This window comes from Anopheles cruzii, chromosome 2 (genome assembly GCF_943734635.1).
Source record: "Anopheles cruzii chromosome 2, idAnoCruzAS_RS32_06, whole genome shotgun sequence".
Taxonomy (NCBI): Eukaryota; Metazoa; Arthropoda; class Insecta; order Diptera; family Culicidae; genus Anopheles; species Anopheles cruzii.
The window spans coordinates 9,447,659-9,464,112 of NC_069144.1; the positions used below are offsets into that span (position 1 = coordinate 9,447,659).

Genomic DNA, 16,454 nt, shown 5'->3' on the forward strand with positions numbered 1-16,454 from the left:
GAAGTCCCACTCGCGTACCAAAGCATGAAAACCCGATCAAGGTTGTTTGATTCGAACGCGTCTTTGTTGGCGTAGAGTATTCCGGGTCCTCTGCAAAAGAAATTAATTTATTTTAGAAATACAATTCTCTTCTCTTCAATTTCGGTTGGTAATAATTTCTTATACTGTAATTCGGTCTTGTCATTTTGTACGTGCACGGATTGAACACTGATTTTAGTGCCAAAAAATGCGGAACATAACCGCGCCAAGCACACTTTTGCTAGCACCACTAATTTCAGCAATGAATAATCATAGCAACCGCAAAATGCGTTAACTGACAGTTTGATATCGACGATCGGCCATACAATTTCGCTCAGTGTCAGGCGTTTTCGTGCAGTTTTTGGTAATCGAACTCGATGAACGAGGTCAATCAGAGGTCCGATCATTTGTTTATGCAGGACGCTCTTGTTTGACCCGTGTGGCTTGCCGGCGTGGAAGAACCATGAGCCGTGATTTGAGTGACGAAACCTTCCCGGGCGGCAGTCTGCTGATCGAGTTCGACGAGTTAAGTGACGAAATCTCGGTCAGCCCGGAGCTACCGAAGCGTCACCAGCAGCAGGCCGATTACCAGCAGCGGCCCCACGCGAAGAAGGAGCCCCTTTCCGACAAGGCGACCGGTGAGTCCGATCAACGATCAGGTGGGGTCCGGTGGTTCTGATTGGTGCGTTCCGTTTGCAGCAGACGATGGAAATGGCATGGTGGTGTCCGGCTCGTCCAACACTTCCAGCGGTCTTTCGTCGCTTTCGACCGAGGGCGACACCCGGAGTGCGTCGAGCGAGCGCGACACAAGCCGCGATCGCACGAAAGCCCCGAAGGAAGAGGATTCGTTCGTTCGATCGGCGATCGGTGGCCGAGTGCCACTGAACGATAAGACCAAGTTCCGCCAGATGCGTTCGTTGGACAATCTGCTAGACCACCGGAAACCCACGGGCGGCTCCGAACGGTTGAAGACACCGCTAACGCAAAACCGCAAGAACGGAGGTGATCCGGTACCGAGCGACAATGGCCGGAGTGGCGGAAGCAACTGGAGCAGCACCCAGTATCACCGTCACCGGCACAAGTATGGGCATGTGCAGAGCAAGGTAAAGCAGCAGATCGATCAGCTGAAGCCCGCGAACCAGGACCGGAAGCCGTTCGTGCGGCACAAATCGATGCCTGAGACCTACGATGATGAGGCGCAAGCGCAGGTGAGTGCGCGGGGGGGATGGATCCCTGATTGATCCCTGATTTTCTACAACTCTATTCTGTGTTCTCCCCGCCGACAGACCGAACCTCTGGTGGAAAAGGAGACGAACGTCGAGACCCTTCGAGCGCTGCTGCGCGAGACGAAGCTCCAGGTGAGCAGTTTGGAGCAGCAGCTCGCTCTGCGCGACCTGTACCAGAGCAATCTGTTCAGCGAGATGGCCGCCCTCAAGTACAAGAACAGTGCGCTCCGGCTGGAGAACGATAAGCTGGTCGAGCAGGAGCGGTTCCGGGACCAACAGCGGCAACTGTTGCGCCAAACTGAAACGGTCTGCTGCTACGGGAGCCAGTCATCGCTCCACAAGGTGCACACCACGAGCACCGTGGCCTCCCAGACGAGTCCGACCGGCTTGGCGGATCACGATCACGAGCCGGCCCCCGAGGTCCTCGCCGAGCCGCCGGACCATCGGCGTGCCGCCAGCAGTCCCGCCGATCTTTCGTCGGCTGGACTCCGGAGAATTGCGGCACTCGGGGTCACCCATGGGCCCTCCGACTCACCGTTCCTGGGCGAGTTTTCGCCCGACTATGAAGCACTCATACCGACCATCGAGCGGAGCGACGTCAGCTCCACCAGCTACCGGCGCGACTTCAGGCGGGTTCGTCCGGAAGAGGATCACTCCGATGCGGGCTGCACCCTCGACCGGTCCACCAGCAGCCTTGGGTGCCGCGAATGTCGGCGCAAGCGGAACAAGAGAAAGCGAAAAACGCGACGCCACAAGCTGGCCAGCCTGTTCTGCATCCGCCGCCACGATGAGTCGCTCTGAGCGGGGAGCGCTCTGCACAACCCACCCCACGGCCCTGGCAGCAACAGATTACAGTTAATTATTATAGCGTTTATTTTTTTACATTTTCTACGGTTTTACGAGCGCGATCACAAGTTGTCGCGCCCTCGGATGGTAGTCTCGCCGGTAGTTGTTGCCGCGTTTTATGCCAAACCAAATCTCCGTCCGTTGCACTTTACCCACACACACCCATTGTCTGTTTCTTTGGTATTTTGACGCGTTGCGCATCTGTTTCGGTTTGTAGCCCTGTGCCCTGTGTTCCGTTCCTAATATCAATCTTATCCCTTGCCTTGCTTCTTCTTCACCTTCCGGCACCAATCTGAGCTTTTAGTATCTACCATGTCCATCTAGTCCCAGGGGAGTTCAGTCCACGCGGAAACGAGCGGACATTTTGCTACGTCAATCGTGCTGCGTTCTGTGTTCCTGTTGGAGCGTCTCCCGTTCGCACAGCGATTATGTGTTCACTTCCGCATCCGCCTGAGCCTGAGCGTTCGCTAGCGGCCGTTACTGAGTAAGAGTCAGGGATTTACTGTAACAGGAGTACAATATACATTCACAGTTTTCAGATGTCTTGTTCTAATACTTTGGATCTGTCCTCGTGCGCCGGGGTCACCCTTACTCGGGGTTCATGGAGGGATCGAGAAGCGAGCTGGTGGCGTTGTAGAGCAGCGTGGCGGCCATCGTCGCCAGCTGGTTGCCATCGAACGCGGTCGGCGAGCCGGTGGTGGTGGTGCTGGTCAGCAGATCGTGCAGCGTGGAAGCGCTCGTGGAGCTGGAGCCGGCGGAAAGCGATGATATGGAGGTGGTCGTGTCCGGGGAGTTACTACTCGCCACTGCTGTACTGCGCAGCACCGCCGCCGTTAGCGTCGTCAGCAAGGTGGCCATGGTGGTGGTGGTGGAGGAGGCCAGTGTGGCCGCGGACGTGGTGGTGCTCGGTTGACCCCCAGTGCTGGTGCCTCCGGTCGCAAACGGGTGGCTTGCGTTCAGACCGATCGTGCCCGCCGGTTGGTTGGGCTTCGGCGGTACGAACGGGTACTGCGGGCAAGGATTCGGTAGCTGCGGTCCTAGCATCGACTCGAACACGTAGCCCACGAGCGATCCGGCCGTTAGGCCGATGTTGTACGACAGTGTCATCATGTTGCCGGTCACCTCGCGCAACGTGGCCGACACCTTGTCCGGGGCGAGCATCATCGGAAGGCTCCCGGCCAGCCCGTTGCTGATGCCGAGCGCCGCGGTAAAGATGAACGCCGCCGCTTCGCCCGCAATCACGGGCTGTTCGCGGGGCGAGCAGCACAGCAGAATGAGCGGCACGAGAAGGGCCCGCAGGCCGGACATTAGTATGAGCTGCCGGCGGGACCAGCAGTACGGGACCGCCGCCAGGAGCTTCCCGGCCACGTCCGACGCGTTGAACGTGAACATTAGCAGCACCGGCATCCAGGTGCCGAGGTTGCAGGAAATGATCTCCGACTCGATGCCCGGGTAGAGCGACAGGGTGACGCAGTACGCCATTGCGATGCACGCCATGTACGGGTAGATGGCGTGGGCCACCTTCCACCGCGATTCGAGCCCACTGCGGAAGCTACCGAAACGGCCAGAGCTGCAAATGTCCGGCGTCATCACGTGCTCCACCTTGAACGCCACGTTCGGAACGTCGCTGGACCCGGCCGGGACGGTCGCGGTGGTCGTTACCGAGCGTGTCCCGTTCGACGTGGACGTCAGGTTCGTCTCCAGCACCGTCTCAATGCTGGCCGTCGGATTCGAGAGATCGTACACGGGATTGCTGGAAGCGGAAGGATCGAACGGAGTGTTTAATACTGCGGACCTGCAACTTGTCGCTGTGGCCATACCTGAAACTTAACGCCGTAGAACCCGGTGGCATGTGAACCGGGGGGCTGGAATCCAGGGTCAGCACCCCGTACCGGTCTCCTCCTTCGAGCGTTTCACTCTGTAACGGCAAAAGGAAGTCGAACAAAATCGTAAGCAGCGCGTCCTTGGACTCCTTCGGTGTCCGCCGTCGTGCCTCACCAGCGTCTGATCGTCGTCCGGTCGCAGGACAATTTTGGCACAAGCCTTCATGTAGTACCGCACAAAGGGTGAGTGGGTCGTGATCGAGTGGAGCACGTAGCTGAACGCAATGTACACGGTCGAGGTGAGGAAAAAGATGGCGGTCGAGGCGCGGTCACTCTTGATCAGCAGCTTCGTCACGACCCGGTTGGAAGAGACCAGGAAGCCGGCCAAACCTGCAACGACAACAAGCGGGTTAGCGGAGGCTTCGCGGGGGACACACACATTTTCGGGACACCTACTTTCGCCCGCCATCACCGCCTGGGTGTACTGCTTCGGTAGCATGCTGGCGAACCCGTAGAAGCTCGACTGCTGGATGGTGCAGCCCATGGCAACGAGTGAAACGGCGGCCAGGTTCACCGAGTACGCCGTTTTTGCCGTAAACATGTGCCAGGCCACTTCGCACAGCGCCACAAACACCAGCGTCGTGAAGGACACGGCGTAGCCTGCAAACGGCGGAAAGAAGAGTTAGAGACGCGCCGAGAACGTGGTGACCGGTGGCACTTACCGAACGCTACGCGAACCCGGAACGGTGCCAACGTAAGAAACACATTGTTCAACAGTACCGTGGCCAGCGCGACGATGATGTAAGTCATCGACATGTCCAGTGCCACCGATTGACCGGGAAACCGGGACTGCCAGTAGTCGGCGGCTATAATAAAGCTGGAGGGGTGGTCCGGTGAGAAGGAAGGTCGAGAAGAAGAGAACCGTTACTCCCATACGACAACCCTCCCAGGGGATATGATGATAACATTGATTTCGCCGGGCAAACAACTCGTTGTTCATTTTATTTCCTGTTGCTTACAAACCCAACCACATAATAGTAGGCCTGGGGTGGTGTCATGGCCTACCACACCGGATGACAGCCTGGACTGCTGGAGACAGCCACCAGCGCAGCCTACTACTGGCTTTCGTCGAGCGTTTGCTATAAACCATCCTTAAAATACCCATGATTAGATCCAATTGACCTATTTGGTCATTGGTCAAACGGTGGAGGTCCCATTCCAGCCCATTCCGGCTCTCCTCGATAGGGGAAAATCAAACAATCGACTACCCATCTACCGGTACGTATGCACTCGTCCTGAACGATGTCGTAATGGCACCGCAGCAAGTGCAGCTGTACCGAGTGGCTTCTCACACGCACACACGCCGATACACACCTGTTATAGGGAAGCACGAAGCCGACGCCGGCCGTCATGAGGGCGAAGAACACGAGGCGTCGCCGATCTTTAGGCGGTCCTCCCCCGTCCAGATCGGGACTGTCGGCATTGTCGAAGGTGCGGCGGCCTTCCAGCGGCTCGTAGGATGAGCTGTGGCCACCGCTGTTGCTACCACTGCCACCCACTCCCCGACCGGTGCTGCCATTTTCCGACGCTTCCATCATCCTGTCCGCTTGTTCTCCACTTTCGTCCTTCGCACACACGCACACACACGAAGCTAGGCTGATGGAGCAAGATTTGGATGACCTTTTGCTTGCCTACTTGCACTTGCACCACTGCGCGATGTGATGTCTGTATCGCTGTTTTTTTGCCTAGTAAATCACTTCACATGAACCACTGACGGAACCCCTGCAGATGGTGGGTTTGTAAAAACGGTCGCCATTGTTACACACAGTAGCCCGACGAGCCCAACTGGAGAGCTGAGTCGGCTCAGCCTACTTCGACGCGGGTGGTGAATTGAACTGGAAAAGTTTGCCAATTTCGATTTTCCACCATCATCCCTGGGCTGGGCTGCGAGTCGTGGCATGCTGCTTCTGCGTCATCGCCTACTCTGTCGGCACTTTAAGTTTGAACGTTTTGTTTTTTGCCAACACCACCCTTGTTGTTTGTTGCTGCTGGGTAGCCCCGCCAATCGGGCAAGGTTAATTTGGAATCGATTTCATTCCCGTGCGACCGCGTGTTGCCGTTTTTCAGTTTTTCACAACGATCCCACTCCCGGCTCCCGGTTGACACCGCAGTATCCTTGTGCCACACCGAACAAACAGCAGCCCCGTGGACCTGGGCCTCACTGGCAACACGTTCCGCAAAACCACACTACTGCACGGTGAGATTGCCCCCGCCGCCGGGGTGGGCAGAGTGCATCTTGATAACGGAATGCTGCAGTGCCCTATCCCGCCCGCAACCGAGCAGCTGCTTCTGGCGAACGAGACTGGCCCGCTGGCGAACGTGGTGGCATCGGAAAAGCGATGACAAGATACTATATATTTATGTTTCTGTTTTTCCCAGGTTGGTCCACACACGTCGCGAAACACGTCCTGCGCATTAGACCGGCGAGTGTGCGTGAACTCGGCTGAGAGAGATAGAGAGAGAGAGAGAGAGTACGAGAACGAGAGAGAGATGGTGTGTGTGCGTGTATGAGCGCGCATTAATCTCTCAAGGGAAATTTTCCTCCCTTTGGGAACCGCATGTTTTCAGTCGATAGTCTGCCGGGTTGAATCAAATTTAAGACCCGATTCGGAAAAGCAAATGGAGCCCTCATTCGTGTAATTACTGAACTATTCTGCTGGTACCGCCATCAGGAGAGAGGATATAAATTTTGAATTTGAAATACAAGCGACCATGCACCTCCATCGTCGTAACTGTTATTGGTTTAAATGACAAACTTACAACCTCTACCTCCTTCCTTATCCTTTTTTTGTGTCTTTTTTATTTTACATCTCTAACTTATCACTCGAATCGAAGATTCTTGGGCCAAAATATTTTCTAAACGCTGCTTAATGCGTGAAACGCACTTTTTATGAGGTTGTAATAATACCGTGCGCGTCTTTGAATGTTTCTACGTTCGTTGAAAAAAGAACATCATCAGCGGAACAGTCTACGAACCCAGGAAAACAAAAGCATAATTAGCCCAAGCGGAATTGAAACGGTCAAAATGAAACAGCCGCCGGTGCCGGCGGCGCACAAAATAGCCGCCCGACTGACAGCGGCTGCCAAACAACCGCCCAATCTAGTACTCCTCTGACGTGTTTTTGTGTGTGGTTTATTTGGGTTTTGCTCGTTACCATCACTCCTTGAGACAACTGATCGGTGCAAGACTTCCATTGCACAGTGCGCACAATTTGCATATTAATTTCGTGTGTTTTTCCATTACGGAACTTGCTGAAAAGTGCTACAAACACGCACGAGAAAAGGGCCGAAGAAAGAGTGAACGTTAGAGCCTAGGGCCGAGAGGCTCCACATGCGAGCGAGCGAGAGAAAGTGACAATAACAACGGACCACACAAACGCTACGTTTCATCAGCGCCACAAGTGACTCATCATCCCGTTCGCACACATCGGCAGAGCCGTCGGCAAGATAACAGGGGTAAACGTTGTATTATCGCGCAGTTTCGTCGATCCACGGTACACGGTGTCGGTGCCGAGAAGATGTCCCTCAACACCGCACACGCCAACAATGGCGTTCTGATACACGCGGGCGAAGGGTAAGTGGCTTGGGGCGGGGAGGGTTAATGGGTAATCCCCGCAAAACCCATTCTCACCAGCCCGTGACACTCGTCGGCGAATGTTCCGGATGTTATCGGCCGCCTGGTGCATTTGCGCAGTGACGTCTCCGGGTGGACATTTCGGAATTGACATTAATTTTTTTGTCTGTGTTTTGCCCCATCCCGCATCCGACTTGTAGCATCCTGATCTTCAGCGATCATGTGACGATCGAGTTTACGGGCCACGACAATCCGTCGATGAAGGGCAACAAGCAGGGCCGCGTCTACCTAACGACGCACCGGGTCATCTACAACGGGAAGCACGACAGCGATGCGCTCCGTTCGTTCAGCATGCCGTTCGTGTCGATGCGCGAGGTGGAGGTTGAACAGCCCGTGTTCGGGGCCAACTACATCAAGGGCAAGGTGACGGCCCAGCAGAACGGCAACTGGACGGGAGAGGCCAAGTTTAAGCTGGTTTTCAAGCATGGCGGTGCGATCGACTTCGGCCAAGCGATGCTCCGGGCGGCGTCGATGGCACAGCGCAATGCCGGCAATGCACCGCCTCCGCCCTACACGCCGCCGGGCGGTGCCTGGTACGCGGCCCCGCCGCCCGCTTACACTCCCAATCCGTACAACTACGGGTGGGTGCCGGGGGCGAGCGTTTTCCCGGAGCAACCGCAACCCAACACCATCTACATGCACGACAGTCCGCCGCCCTATCCGGGGATTGTGATGAACACGGGAGCAGGCGGTGGTTACCCGCAGCCGGCCACCGGGTACCAGTATCCGCCGCAGTATCCAGCACAGTACCCGATGCAACCGGCGCCACCCGGGGGCTATCCGGCGATGGGTGCGGCCGGTTTCACCGCCGGACCGGGTGTCGGCTACCCGAACGGACACGTGCCGCAGCCTGGCCCATCGAACGGCGCCATGGGCTTCTCGGTACCACCACAAGCACCGCCAGCAAGTGAGTTCCTCCGGACGAAGACCGACTTCGCAATGAAACGGTAATCCCGAAGTAATCGCTTCCGATCTTGCTTGCTCCGAAACTTTCAGACTCCAAGGAAGCGGAAGCGGCCCAGAGTGCTTACTACGATCCCAACAGGCCGCAGACGGCTTACGTGCCGCCTCCAGCATATTACGTAAGTTTGTGGACTTGTCTTGTGTGCCGATTAACCGTAACCCACCGTTGCTTTTCACAGGAACCGCCACCAAGCTACAGTTCGCTGAACAAAAAGGAACAGTAACCTGGCAACCTGGATAGCGTCTGCGTCTGCGGCGTCGCGGCACGTACGATTTGTTTCTTGTATCTGTTTAGAGTGCGTTATTGGTGCGTTTGTTCGCCGGTTCCTTGCCGCCGCCGCAATCGTGCTTTTTGCCTCATTCGTTGTTTGTTATACTTATTCTGCTATTTGTTAGTCGTGCACGAGAGACGCCCTTGCACCGGCCGACAGGGGATGGCGATCGCGATCGCGTTCCGTGTTGGGGTGAGGGAGCTGGGTAGCCTAGGGGTGGCATGGTATTATACACGGATGCATTCCGAAACGCAAGTGCAACGCCTCAATGTTTAATCAACACTGTAAAATTCAATCGAATAAAATATAACACAAAACTACCACTCTATCCGTTGCGAGGCGTAGGGCTTTCGATCATTCGACTACAGAAAGAAAACAAACCTATTTTAACACAACCGGAGCTGTTCGTGCCATAGATTGTGATGCAATTCTGTTATTGGACCTTTAACATCCGTTTTTTTTAATAAAGCAAAATGTAGGTATATACGTTATTTGTGTATAAAACATCTCTTCTTGTATAATCGTAAAGAAAATTCAACTATCACCAGGAATTGTAGAATCGTCAAGGAAGGCATCAAGCTTGTTAAAGTCCTTGTCGTCACTCTTAGAGGCTGGACTTCATGAACGGTTTCAAGTACATGTGGAATGATTGGTTTACTGGTTCCTAAGAACGAAAGGAAAGTAGATTACGGACAACTGGCGCGGATTGTAGCGTGCACCACGCACCTGATTGAGGGGGCTCTTCTTGGCTTCCTCGTACAGCCGCTCGTACACGTTGCCATCGTGCGCTCCAAGTGGCGATCCCAGCACGTCGTCCGGAATGTCGAACGAATCCACAATACCGACCGCATTCGGGCGCAACTCCGCCAGGCCAGCTTCCAGCTTCGCCTGCAGCCGATTGATGTCACTTTCCGAAATCGTCGTAAACTATACGCGGGCGAAAACGTGGATCACAAAAAATGGTCCCACGAGCTGCAGGCGCACGGCCCCCTTCGCAAACTTACGCGCAACAAATCGCCAAGTGCCTTCAAGGCTTCATCGTACGCGTACAGATGGTAGATGGTGCGCAAAACGCGGCCCACTTCCGCTGAAACCGTTTCGCAACCCTTTTCGATCATCTCGTAGCCAGATTGCACCAGGAACGCCCGGCAGTGCGCGTCTGCCGTCCGCGCCAGCTCGATCGACGTCTGGTTGGTTGCTTCCTCCTGTGTGGCGCCCCCTTTCTGGCGTTTCTCAATGTGCTCTGCGGCCAGGCGCAGTTTGCTAAAAAGGATTACCAATCAGTATGCATCATACTTAACGATTCAACATCGAACCCTTACCCGGCGGCAACTGTTTGGAGTGCGCGAATGATGCCCCCGATGGAATCGTCCCAGTCGACGCGCCGATTGTTGTTGGCCAAAAAGCGACCCAAATACTGCACGGTCGGAACCAGTTCCTGTTTGCGTTGGGCTTGCTGCCACGCCTTCAGCAGATATCTTGCCGTTTGCAGCAACAGAACCGTGTTTTCACCCTCGTACGTACAGGCGGCGGTCACCATTCCGTAGGTGCCGTAGAAGTTTGAGCAGGTCATGTACCCGTGACCACCGCACGCCAAACGGCACACCTCCACACCGGCAGCGGCATCCGCCGTGGTGATCGCTTTCAGGCAGCAAGCGATCGCGTGGAGCTCCGGCAGGCGCTCCAGATCACCCTTGTCCAGCTCGGACGTGACCGCATTGTACATCTCCCACAGGTTGTCCGACGTCAGCTTGAAGACGATCGCTTTGGCAATGGCCGGGAACAGTTTGTACTGCTGCGTCAGATGGTCGATCACTTGCACTTCCGGCTGGCTGCGTGGTTACGGAGGACATTAGCAACACTGCAGGCGCACCAACTCACTCATACTCACTCTGGGTTGATGTGGCTCTGACGACGAACGGCCGAGTAGCGGACGGCAATGGTTACCGCCTTCGAAAGATAGGCCGCCATATCGCGACAGATGACAACCCGCACGAACATCATCGTTCCGTAGGTGAGGGCCTGGGACGGTGGCTTCACGAACGTGCCGTCTTCCATCAGTTTGGCGTTCTTCATCAGCATGTTCTTGCGTGGAATGCGAACATGATCGAATCCCAGGAAACCATTGTTAACACCGTTCATGCCGAGCTTATTGCCGATCTCTCCGATCGTGATGCCCTTCAGTGGCATGTGCGTATCCTCGTCGCGCAACTGCACAATAAATGGCTGAATTCCGTGACAGTTGCCCTTCGAAAAGAGTTGTGCCATCACCACACAGTAGTTTGCCGTGTGGGCCACTGAAAGGAAAGGGATTCGTTTAATCGAGAATCCCACCGCATGCATCCATTCTCCGGCAGACTTACATCCTCCCGGCCACCACTTGTAGGCCGTCAGTGTCGGCGAGTGAAGCACAAACTCCTTCGTCTGCTCGTCGTACGTGGCCGTCGTTTCCAGGCCTCGCAGGAACGTTCCGTGGCCAAGCTCGGTCTGGGCGTACGTGCCGATCACCTCACAGTTCCAGGCACGCCCGAACCATTCCGCCTGCTGCTCCGGCGTTCCGTGACCAAGAATGGCAGGTAGAAACATTACGTAGTGCACGGTAAGTGGGTTACCTTGCTTCAAAATTCCCGTTCCGAGCAATCCACCGAGCAGCGCACTGTCATTGAAAGCAATTGAGAGGAAACAAATTAACTCGAGAAGGATCGCGCGAATAGCCGACTACTTACGAATAGTTGTCGACACCATCCTGGCCCATCTCCTGTAGCCTTCGCACCTTCTTGAAGGCTACCGTGGCCTTGCGGACCGATTCCTCATACAGCTCCTTGTGTGAAAGAAAGTGCAGCGGCACCTTCTCCTGCAACTCCGGGTCACTTAGAAAGAAGTCCTCTGTTGGAGTACGAAAGGATACGAAAGTCGTTTTATTTAAATCGATTGAAACCCCTTTCGTTAAGGTCCTTGACCGTATTATTCAATCTTCGTTACAGCAAAGGGTCACCAAGGGTTCGCAGTGTTCGAGATTACGCATGTTACGTTACGCATAGCCTCTGTCGCTATTTAGGTTTAGTGATAACGTGTTGCACTGCTAAAGGGCCGGAGAGTTGCAAAATAACGATGACTTGCGTTTCCCACCCAGCGGCCGGCGATTAGCCGGGACTGTTAGTGATATCTACTAGGCAGGGCCAGAGATAGGGCCTTAGCCGTTCGACCTTTGGATTTAGGAAGAGAATCGCGACCAAAGAGCGAACCTGAAACGGACTGGTAACGTTCAAAATTTTAAAACGAGCAGCGCCGCTGTGATTAAGATTCCCAACCAAACTCAAAACAGATCCAGTAACCACAGAATGAGGGACGATCGCCACGTGCCAACGACCGGTTTCGTTTTCCAGACAAGTAGCCTCGGTGAGTTGCGCACTTTACGCATTACGCTTGTCCCACTTTTCCCCCGGGTGGCCTTCGCCATCGACAGGCGCGCGCTTGGAGCATCACTTACCGCGGAACCGTTTCTCCTTCAGCTTCGTTTCACCCCCCACCCACCAGAGGGTGAACTCCTCGTTGTTGAAGGTGCACTTGTCCCGCTCGGCCTGCAGGTCTTTGTTCACGGTTTCACTGCTGGACGGCATTGCTGAAGAAAGCTAGTCTTTGGACTTCTTAATGAATGTTTAGGACCGACTCGGGAGGGCACTAGTTGCGAACTGTGGCCTATTTCGGATGCACTGGGACATGGAACCTACCACCGATCGTATCAATCAGGTACCCGGGGTCCGAAACTGGTTGATTAACGCGAACGATAACGTTGCGAGATAGCGTCGCGAGGCTAACCTTTGGAGCGTTGTAATTACGCTCTCTCTCGAGTTACGGGCGTACGCGAAGTTTACCACATCCGCCCTGCCTCGTGGGGGGGTAAGATTTGCAATACGGGTCCGGTTTTTCTCACGGCGTCGCACTCGGCGGGGAGGGAACTTTAAAGTTTGTCCCCGAAAAATGTACAGTACACGACAGTGAACGATTATCTGTGTGTCCAGTGCGTCGATTGGGCCGATAAGCAAACGTTCCGATTAATACTTATCTCCAGCAGCGCGACCACGTCTTCGCGTTGACGCAACTGATTTAACTACGCTGCTCCCCAACGACGCGCGCCACAGATGCTCGGCGCAACCAATACGAGGAAAATCGCATCCCCCACCCAACTACCCCCATTGGGGTGGCCACATAACAACATACTTTGTGTTGCGTGTTTGTTTTTGTTTACAATTCCATCGACAGCGTCAGCGATGGCGACATCTGTCGCTGAACGGTAGAAGCAATGCGCGGACTGAAACTTTAAATATGAAAATATGATCGTTTCTTCTGCGATAGAGCAATGAAAGGGCCGAATATTAATTGGGAGTAAAATTGTAGAACCATATTGTATTTCAGTTATAAACATTGCATAATATTTTCCATAACCAACGAAACCAGATAACATACGATTAGCACCAGTATAAAGGAACCCCGCACAGGATAAAGGATGATAGATCTTAATTACAAGCTCGAACGCATGAATGGCTTCAAGTACAGGTGGAATGATTTGTTAACCGGTTCCTGGATGGAAGACGAAAAAAATTAAAACAACAACAAACAGCATCGTCTGCCACGGGGTGGGCACCGATTACGCACCTGGTTCAGAGGACTTTTCTTGGCCTCTTCGTACAGCTTTTCATAGACGTTACCATCGTACACGCCGAGCGGAGAGCCCAGCAACATATCCGGAATGGCAAACGAATCGACGATGCTGGCCGCGTTCGGGCGAATCGACAGCAGCGTTTGCTCCAGCTTTGCCTGCAGACGATTGATGTCGCTTTCGCTGATCGATGTGAACTGCGAGGAGAAAAGGTGTATGTTTTTAGGAACACCCAAAAAGGCTGGTCCCGATTTCGGTAGGATTCCTTACCCGCACTAAGCTAGCGAGCATATCGAGTGCCTCGTTATAGGCGTACAGTTCTCCGATCGTACGCATCACCTTCGCCAGCGGGGCCGATACGGTTTGGCACATTTTCTCGATCATCTCGTACCCGGACTGCACCAAGAAGGCACGGCAGTGAGCTTCGGCAGTTTGAGTCAACTCAAGGCCGGTCAAATTGACCGCTTCCTCGTGCGTGTAGCCAGCCTTTTTGCGTTGCTCGATGTGCTCGTACGCCAGTCGCAGTTTGCTGCAGATCAGAAAATTGAGCGAAATTATCAATCGGGCATTTGTAAATAAATTAATGGAGAATTATAACGTACGCTGCGGCTACGGTTTGCAGTGCCTTGATGATCCCCGGAATGGTATCGGTCCACGGGTGGCGGTTGTTTTTACTTTGAATAAAGTTCGCCAAGTATTGGACGGTCGGGACAAGGGGCTGGCCTTTGATAGCCTGATTCCAAACTTTCACCAGATATCTGGAGGGAAGAATCAAGCGAAATTATAACTACAGAAACAAGAGACGGCGGCGCACCACCGTACCTGGCCGTTTGCAGGAGCAAAACCGTATTCTCGCCTTCGTAGGTGCAGGCGGCAGTGACGAACCCGTACGTGTTGTAGAAGTTAGCGCAGGTCATGTAGCCGTGGCCACCGCACGCCATGCGGCATGTTTCAACAGCCGTCGCTGTATCGGCCGTGGTAACCACCTTCAGGCAGCATGCAATGGCATGCAATTCAGGGAGTCGCTCCAGTTTACCCTCATCCAATTCAGCCGTCACCTGAGTGTACATTTGCCACAGGTTGTCGGAAGTTAGCTTGAAAACGATGCTCTTGGCGATCGCTGGGAACAGCTTGTATTGCTGCGTCAAGTGATCGATCACCTGCACCTCCGGTTGACTGCAAAGCAACGTAATGCTTAGTGTATACTTTAGACCCATCACAATTCCTCCGAACGCTTACTCTGGGTTGATTTGACTCTGGCGACGGACGCACGAGTATCGCACAGCAATGGTTGCCATTTTGGCCAGATGGAACGCCATATCGCGACAGATGACAACCCGCACGAACATCATCGTTCCGTAGGTGAGAGCCTGAGACGGTGGCTTAACGAAAGTGCCGTCCGCCAACAGTTTGGCGTTCTTCATCAGCATGTTCTTGCGTGGAATGCGAACATGATCGAATCCTAGGAAACCGTTGTTGACACTGTTCATGCCAAGCTTGTTGCCGATCTCTCCGATCGTAATGCCTTTCAGTGGCATATGCGTTTCCTCGTCGCGCAACTGTACAATGAAGGGCTGAATTCCGTGGCAGTTGCCCTTCGAAAAGAGTTGTGCCATCACCACACAGTAATTTGCCGTATGGGCCACTGGAAAAAAGGAGACCAATTTATAACCCGTCACTCGTTTCTATTAATCCCTTTGCGCCCCCCCTCGCGATACTTACAGCCGCCTGGCCACCATTTGTATGAGCTCAACGTGGGGCTCTCGAGTACGAACTCTTGTGTGCGTTCGTCGTACGTGGCCGTCGTTTCCAGGCCCCGCAAAAATGTACCGTGCCCAAGCTCGGTCTGCGCGTACGTACCAATGATCTGGCATTTGAGCGAACGCGGAAGCCATTCCGCTTGCTGTTCGGGCGTACCATGGCCAAGTAGTGCCGGCACAAACATCGCAAAGTGGACGCCCATCGGATTGCCCTGGCGAATGAGGCCATTGCCCAGCAGTCCGCCGAGGGTTGCCCTGGAAGTAAGAGTTTTTTCGTCACAGAATCACATTTGAAGCATTGAAACTTACATATAGTTGGATGGGTCTCCATTGCCTCGGTCCTCATGGAATCGCCGCACCTTCCGGAATATGACTGTCGCCTGGCGAATGGTTTCTTCATACAGTTCCTTGTGCGAGAGGAAGTGGGATGGAGTGCTGTTTTGGAATTCGGGATCGCTTTCGAGGAATTTTTCTAGATCATAAAGAAGAACCTTGATATAGTTCCTACATCACTTTGGATGATAAATGTCCCTAGACTACAGACGAAAGATTAGGTGTATGGTGTAAACGTAATCTAATGATTTACGTTCGTTTTCATTTCTTCGTTGCATTTATCTGCCAGCGTGAGTTGGCGTAATTCGGGGCCTACGTGTTGGACCCCCTTGGCAGGACCGAAATAAAGTGATAACATTGTTTGATTGGCCACTATCTGGTGCGGTAATTTTTGCAGCACGATAAGCCCGCAGCGTTAGAAATCTCCAAAAAAGAATTTGAATTGCAGATTGTGGCGCTGGAACCAATTACGGGTTAATGAAATAAATTACAATTTGACCGGTGTTCACCTAGATCTAATTTCTCCTTCAGCTTCTCCTTGCCACCGACCCACCAGAGGGTAAACTCATTCTTATCGAAGCTACACTTATCACGCTCTGCCTGCAGATCCTTGTTCACGGTGGATCCTGGCATCTTGAAGGCGCGCTACACTTATGTGTTTACGGAAACTCGGGCAATGCACTCAACCAACAAACAACTTGCGTAACCGTACCGACGATCGCGGTTTAGCATACGAAAGTGAACGAACGGCGGAAGAACTTCCGCAAACAAGAAACGATTCGTTCGTCGCAACCGGTCGCTGCGAACTGTTTGGTGGCGTGCGTGCGAAAGCCTTTGCAACGACGATGTTTAGCCGCTT

General features: G+C 53.9%; 3 protein-coding genes and 1 pseudogene across 5 annotated transcripts; 2 read left to right on the top strand and 2 right to left on the bottom strand.

Moving 5' to 3' along the window:
- The first annotated feature begins 481 nt into the window (after positions 1-481).
- On the top strand, positions 482-2,045 carry LOC128277449 (uncharacterized; annotated as a pseudogene).
- Positions 2,046-2,117: 72 nt separating this feature from the next.
- Positions 2,118-5,511, bottom strand: LOC128267469 (equilibrative nucleoside transporter 4). The gene is made up of 6 exons (XM_053004306.1): positions 5,288-5,511; positions 4,636-4,790; positions 4,370-4,573; positions 4,089-4,303; positions 3,911-4,008; positions 2,118-3,843 (listed from the first exon to the last, which is right to left on the bottom strand). The coding sequence occupies exons 1-6, from the start codon at positions 5,509-5,511 to the stop codon at positions 2,679-2,681; spliced, it is 2,061 nt and encodes a 686-aa protein (XP_052860266.1). The 3' UTR covers positions 2,118-2,678.
- Positions 5,512-7,141: 1,630 nt separating this feature from the next.
- On the top strand, positions 7,142-9,158 carry LOC128267592 (WW domain-binding protein 2). Of its 2 annotated transcripts, none has more exons than XM_053004471.1 (4): positions 7,142-7,547; positions 7,748-8,514; positions 8,604-8,689; positions 8,750-9,158. In XM_053004471.1, the coding sequence occupies exons 1-4, from the start codon at positions 7,492-7,494 to the stop codon at positions 8,792-8,794; spliced, it is 954 nt and encodes a 317-aa protein (XP_052860431.1). In that variant the 5' UTR covers positions 7,142-7,491; the 3' UTR covers positions 8,795-9,158. The 2 variants fall into 2 exon arrangements, with proteins under 2 accessions (XP_052860431.1, XP_052860432.1); XM_053004472.1 differs by having other exon boundaries at positions 7,748-8,343; positions 8,598-8,689.
- LOC128267590 (probable peroxisomal acyl-coenzyme A oxidase 1) lies at positions 9,132-16,385 on the bottom strand. 2 transcript variants are annotated; one of them, XM_053004469.1, is made up of 8 exons: positions 16,105-16,385; positions 15,572-15,734; positions 15,225-15,517; positions 10,734-11,139; positions 10,165-10,674; positions 9,847-10,105; positions 9,569-9,769; positions 9,132-9,506 (listed from the first exon to the last, which is right to left on the bottom strand). In XM_053004469.1, the coding sequence occupies exons 1-8, from the start codon at positions 16,226-16,228 to the stop codon at positions 9,447-9,449; spliced, it is 2,016 nt and encodes a 671-aa protein (XP_052860429.1). In that variant the 5' UTR covers positions 16,229-16,385; the 3' UTR covers positions 9,132-9,446. The 2 variants fall into 2 exon arrangements, with proteins under 2 accessions (XP_052860429.1, XP_052860428.1); XM_053004468.1 differs by lacking the exons at positions 15,225-15,517; positions 15,572-15,734; positions 16,105-16,385 and adding exons at positions 11,206-11,498; positions 11,569-11,728; positions 12,333-12,923 and having other exon boundaries at positions 9,133-9,506.
- Positions 16,386-16,454: the final 69 nt, after the last annotated feature.

What these genes read in the sequence shown, in the direction of transcription:
- LOC128267592 (XM_053004471.1), top strand. Translation starts at nt 7,492, where the DNA reads ATGTCCCTCAACACCGCACACGCCAACAATGGCGTTCTGATACACGCG. An exon ending in CTGATACACGCGGGCGAAGG is followed by an intron (nt 7,548 to 7,747) that starts GTAAGTGGCTTG and finishes TCCGACTTGTAG; the next exon opens with CATCCTGATCTTCAGCGATC. An exon ending in ACCACAAGCACCGCCAGCAA is followed by an intron (nt 8,515 to 8,603) that starts GTGAGTTCCTCC and finishes CGAAACTTTCAG; the next exon opens with ACTCCAAGGAAGCGGAAGCG.
- LOC128267590 (XM_053004468.1), bottom strand. Translation starts at nt 12,462, where the DNA reads ATGCCGTCCAGCAGTGAAACCGTGAACAAAGACCTGCAGGCCGAGCGG. An exon ending in GATGGTGTCGACAACTATTC is followed by an intron (nt 11,499 to 11,568) that starts GTAAGTAGTCGG and finishes TTTCAATGACAG; the next exon opens with TGCGCTGCTCGGTGGATTGC. An exon ending in CACTTGGCGATTTGTTGCGC is followed by an intron (nt 9,770 to 9,846) that starts GTAAGTTTGCGA and finishes GCCCGCGTATAG; the next exon opens with TTTACGACGATTTCGGAAAG.
- LOC128267469 (XM_053004306.1), bottom strand. Translation starts at nt 5,511, where the DNA reads ATGATGGAAGCGTCGGAAAATGGCAGCACCGGTCGGGGAGTGGGTGGC. An exon ending in TTCGTGCTTCCCTATAACAG is followed by an intron (nt 4,791 to 5,287) that starts GTGTGTATCGGC and finishes CCACCCCTCCAG; the next exon opens with CTTTATTATAGCCGCCGACT. An exon ending in TCTACGGCGTTAAGTTTCAG is followed by an intron (nt 3,844 to 3,910) that starts GTATGGCCACAG and finishes TTCCGCTTCCAG; the next exon opens with CAATCCCGTGTACGATCTCT.